Source organism: Neoarius graeffei, chromosome 6 (assembly GCF_027579695.1).
Source record: "Neoarius graeffei isolate fNeoGra1 chromosome 6, fNeoGra1.pri, whole genome shotgun sequence".
Taxonomy (NCBI): domain Eukaryota; kingdom Metazoa; phylum Chordata; class Actinopteri; order Siluriformes; family Ariidae; genus Neoarius; species Neoarius graeffei.
The window spans coordinates 92,095,339-92,100,104 of NC_083574.1; the positions used below are offsets into that span (position 1 = coordinate 92,095,339).

The window sequence follows — 4,766 nt, forward strand, 5'->3', positions numbered from 1 at the left end:
CATGCCACACCGCCTTCAGAAAGTAATTCATGGTAAAGGATCTCCAACCAAGTATGGAGTGTGTAAATAAACATACTTTTCAAAAGTTGGACATTTCTGGATTGTAAATAATTTCTTGATTGATCTTAGAAAATATTCTAATAATTTGAGATACTGGATTTCTGATGAGCTATAAGACATAATCATCAAAATTAAAATAAACAAAGGCTTGAAATATTCACTTTACACATAATGAACATTGGATATATGAAATATTTCCTTTTGAAAAAAAAAATATATATATATATATATATATATATATATATGTATATATATATATATATATATATACACACACACACACACACACACCGGTATGACCTGATCACTTAGAGGAGTTGATTGAGCTAGGATGCCTATGCTCCCTAAACCTCTATTTATATAGATAGTTAATGCACAAGTATACATACTGTATCTGTAGGATACAGACAGCATTAAATTGGTCAAACTGATAATAACATGTATATAGTACAAGGCATGATTAAAAGAGATTTATTATCAGAATAGATATTTGTACATATATTTACACAGCAGTGTAATGAAATAAAAATATGTGGCTCCTAATAAGCAGTGCAAAGCACTGAGATAATGCACTTCTTACACCCACTCCCAAGGGTCTGGTCAACCTGGGAGTCAGAGAACTCTATAAAAGCCTAAACAGTGGTCATTGTATTTAGTGTGGCATGATAATGAGATTCCTGCATACATGGCTTTTATTCACTCAGGTGAGAGCAGCTGATCCTCCATGCAGCTTACTAGGCCTGCACAATCCTCCTCAACTCAGCCAAGATGGTGATGTTATGATTGGTGGTATATTTTCCTTCCATTCCAAATGGGACCAAACCACAGATGTCTTTACGTCTGATCCTGGGCAAGCAAAATGCAGAAGGTACATTAGGGCACATTAGGGGAATTTGAATTTGTTGCATTTTGTTAAGTTGAATGACAATATTGGCTAAAGAGCGATTCATTTAATCAGAACAGAAATATATTTTAAATTATTTATATGACAATATACCATATATAAACTTGTTACTGTATTAGTGCTTATGGAGTTCATTCAAAAGATTTGTAGTTTTGTCTTCTTGGTCCTACAGTTTAAGTCTACGTGACTTTCAAAATGTACAAACAATGTTATTTGCCATCGAGGAAATCAACAACAGAACTGATGTTCTTCCTGGGGTCAAAGTGGGTTATAGAATCTATGACAGTTGTGGTTCAGTAGAAATAACTACAAGATCTGCCTTGTCCTTAATTAATGGCAATGGAAAAAATACATCTGTAATGACATGCTCCAAACCTGATACAGTTCAAGCAATCATAGGTGAAACATCCTCCAGTCCCTCAATTGCCCTGGCTGCTACTGTGGGACCTTTGCACATACCTGTGGTAAGATTTCATTTTTCTGTGAGAAAATAAATAAATAAATAAATGAATGAATGAATGAATGAATGAATGAAAATACAAATCGCATGCTTTTGATTGTAAATTAAGAAGATACCTAATAATAAATGTTAAGCATAAAATAAATCATGCTATTAAAATCTGTGTATTACAGATCAGTCACTTTGCAACATGTGCATGCCTAAGTGACAAAAAGAAATACCCATCTTTCTTCAGAACTGTTCCCAGTGATTACTACCAGAGCAGAGCTTTGGCTACATTGGTCAGACATTTCGGCTGGACATGGGTAGGGGCCCTATGCAGTGATAATGACTATGGGAACAATGGCATAAATGAATTCATCATTGCAGCCAAAGAATTGGGAATCTGTGTTGAATATAGCATACCATTCTTTCGGACAGACCCCAGAGAAAAAATTCTGAAAGTAGTTGAGATTATCAAGGCTTCAACCTCCAAAGTTATTGTAGCTTTTGTTGCATACACTGACTTTGGGTTTCTTCTAAAGGAAATGGCCTTACAGAACTTGAGTGGGTTTCAGTGGATTGGAAGTGAGTCCTGGATTTCTGATATAAACCGAGCTAATTCTCAATGGCAACATCTTCTGATAGGGTCCATGGGTTTTGCTATCCCAAAAGCTCAAATTAAGGGCCTATGGGAATTTCTGACAAATATTAATCCTGGTTCTGATGCAGCAATTTACAAAGAGTTGTGGGAGACAATATTTGAATGTAAGCTTCCGACACAAGAAAATGATGAGATGAAACAAATGTGCAAAGGTGATAAAAGTCTCAGTGAAGTTCAAAACTTTTATACAGATGTTTCAGAATTACGAGTCGCAAATAATGTTTACAAGGCTGTTTACGCTGTGGCTTATGCCCTGCATAATATATTTAACTGTTCAAAGAAAGACAGTAGACAAGACAGTCACATTTCATGTGCAAACATAACAGATAGCAAACCATGGCAGGTAAGTATAACAACAAGATAGTATTGTGAAAATGATGTACTTATATCTATAATGGGAGATTTTGCAATGTTTTATTTAGGTATTCAGTGAGTTGAAGAAACTCCATTTCACAACTACAGCTGGAGAGGATGTATTCTTTGATGAAAATGGAGACCCAGCAGCAAGATATGAACTGCTGAATTGGCAAGAAGGGAAAGATGGTAAAATAGTGGTTGTTAAAGTGGGTTTCTATGATGGCTCTTTGCAAACAGAACTTCAGCTGTCATTTAACAACATCAGTATAACCTGGGCCCACAACAAAGCACAGGTAAATTGCAATATCTATATGCACAGATAATATGTACAATATAAGTTTTAGAATATTATAGATGCAATAAAAATGGTTTTCAGGTGCCAGTCTCTGTGTGTAGTCCAAGTTGTCCTGTGGGAACAAGAAAAGCTGTGCAGAAAGGAAGGCCAATCTGCTGTTTTGACTGTATACCATGTGCAGAGGGAGAAATCAGTAATTTAACAGGTATAGTGAATCGTGGTTAGCTTCACCAATGCACACACGTTTTAAAAAGAAAGTTTCATTAGGTTAATAAACCCAACAGAATTGCAAACATGCAAACCATTATTCATTTTCTTTTTTTATAGATGCTCTAACTTGTACCATGTGCCCACCTGAACTGTGGTCTAATGACAGACAAGATACTTGTGTCAAAAAGCTGGTGGAATTCCTGTCATTTGAGGAAATAATGGGGATCATTCTTGTATCCTTTTCTTTGTTAGGAGTATCTTTCACCATCTGGATTGCTGTAATTTTCTTTAAACACAAGGATACACCAATTGTTCGAGCAAATAATTCTGAACTGAGCTTCTTGCTGCTCTTCTCTCTGACTCTGTGTTTCCTCTGTTCACTAGCATTCATTGGTCAACCTTCTGCATGGTCCTGTATGTTGCGCCACACAGCATTTGGGATCATATTTGTCCTCTGCATCTCCTGTGTTCTGGGGAAAACAGTAGTGGTGTTAATGGCCTTCAGGGCAACATTTCCTGGTAGTGATGTCATGAAATGGTTTGGGCCTCAACAGCAGAGACTCAGTGTACTTGCCTTCACTCTTGTACAGGTCATTATTTGTGTACTGTGGTTAACAATATCCCCTCCTTTTCCTAACAAAAATATGAAATACTACAAGGAAAAGATCATATTAGAATGTAATGTAGGCTCAGCAATCGGGTTCTGGGCCGTGCTGGGTTATATCGGACTCCTGGCTGTTTTGTGTTTTATTTTGGCTTTTCTGGCCCGGAAACTGCCTGACAATTTCAATGAAGCCAAATTTATCACATTCAGCATCCTCATATTCTGTGCAGTTTGGATCACCTTTATTCCTGCTTATGTCAGCTCTCCTGGAAAATTCACTGTAGCTGTAGAGATATTTGCCATTTTAGCATCAAGCTTTGGTTTGCTATTCTGCATATTTCTTCCAAAGTGTTATATAATCATACTGAAACCAGAGAAGAACACTAAAAAGCAAATGATGGCTAAAGCACCTATTAAATGATTAAACTGTCGATATAGCCAATATTCAAATGAGTAAAGTATATACCTTATTTAAAGGGCATGTTGTCGTTTAATTGAAATACTTTAAAATGGGTTTGCATGAAGAACTTCTATTTCAGTAACTGCTGGAAATAAACTGCTGTCTATTTTCTGACTTTGCAATGGAATTTGCTTTTAGTTAGTACTTAGTGTATTAAGTATGATTACAGTGGTGTTTGAAAGTTTGTGAACCCCTTTGCATTTTCTATATTTCTGCATAAATATGACCTAAAACATCATCAGATTTTCACACATTTCCTAAAAGTAGCTAAAGAGAATCCAGTTAAACAAATAAAACAAAAATATTATACTTGGTCATTTATTTATTGAGGAAAATGATCCAATATTACATATCTGTGAGTGGAAAAAATATGTGAACCTCTAGCATTAGCAGTTAATTTGAAGGTGAAATTAGAGTCAGGTGTTTTCAATCAATGGGATGACAATCAGGTGTGAGTGGGCACCCTGTTTTATTTAAAGAACAGGGATCTATCAAAGTCTGATCTTCACAACACATGTTTGTGGAAGTGTATCATGGCACGAAGAAAGGAGATTTCTGAGGACCTCAGAAAAAAGCATTGCTGATGCTCATCAGGCTGGAAAAGGTTACAAAACCATCTCTAAAGAGTTTGGACTCCACCAATCCACAGATTGTGTACAAATGGAGGAAATTCAAGACCATTGTTACCCTCCCCAGGAGTGGTTGACCAACAAAGATCACTCCAAACGCAAGGCGTGTAATAGTCGGCAAGGTCACAAAGGACCCCAGGTTAA

At 36.3% G+C, this 4,766-nt stretch overlaps 1 protein-coding gene across 1 annotated transcript; it reads left to right on the plus strand.

Annotated features, from left to right (window-relative positions):
• The first annotated feature begins 1,323 nt into the window (after positions 1–1,323).
• LOC132888415 (extracellular calcium-sensing receptor-like) lies at positions 1,324–3,954 on the plus strand. Its single transcript, XM_060924465.1, has 4 exons — positions 1,324–1,428; positions 2,490–2,717; positions 2,801–2,924; positions 3,047–3,954. Exons 1-4 carry the CDS (start codon positions 1,324–1,326, stop codon positions 3,952–3,954), a joined length of 1,365 nt encoding a protein of 454 aa, XP_060780448.1.
• Positions 3,955–4,766: the final 812 nt, after the last annotated feature.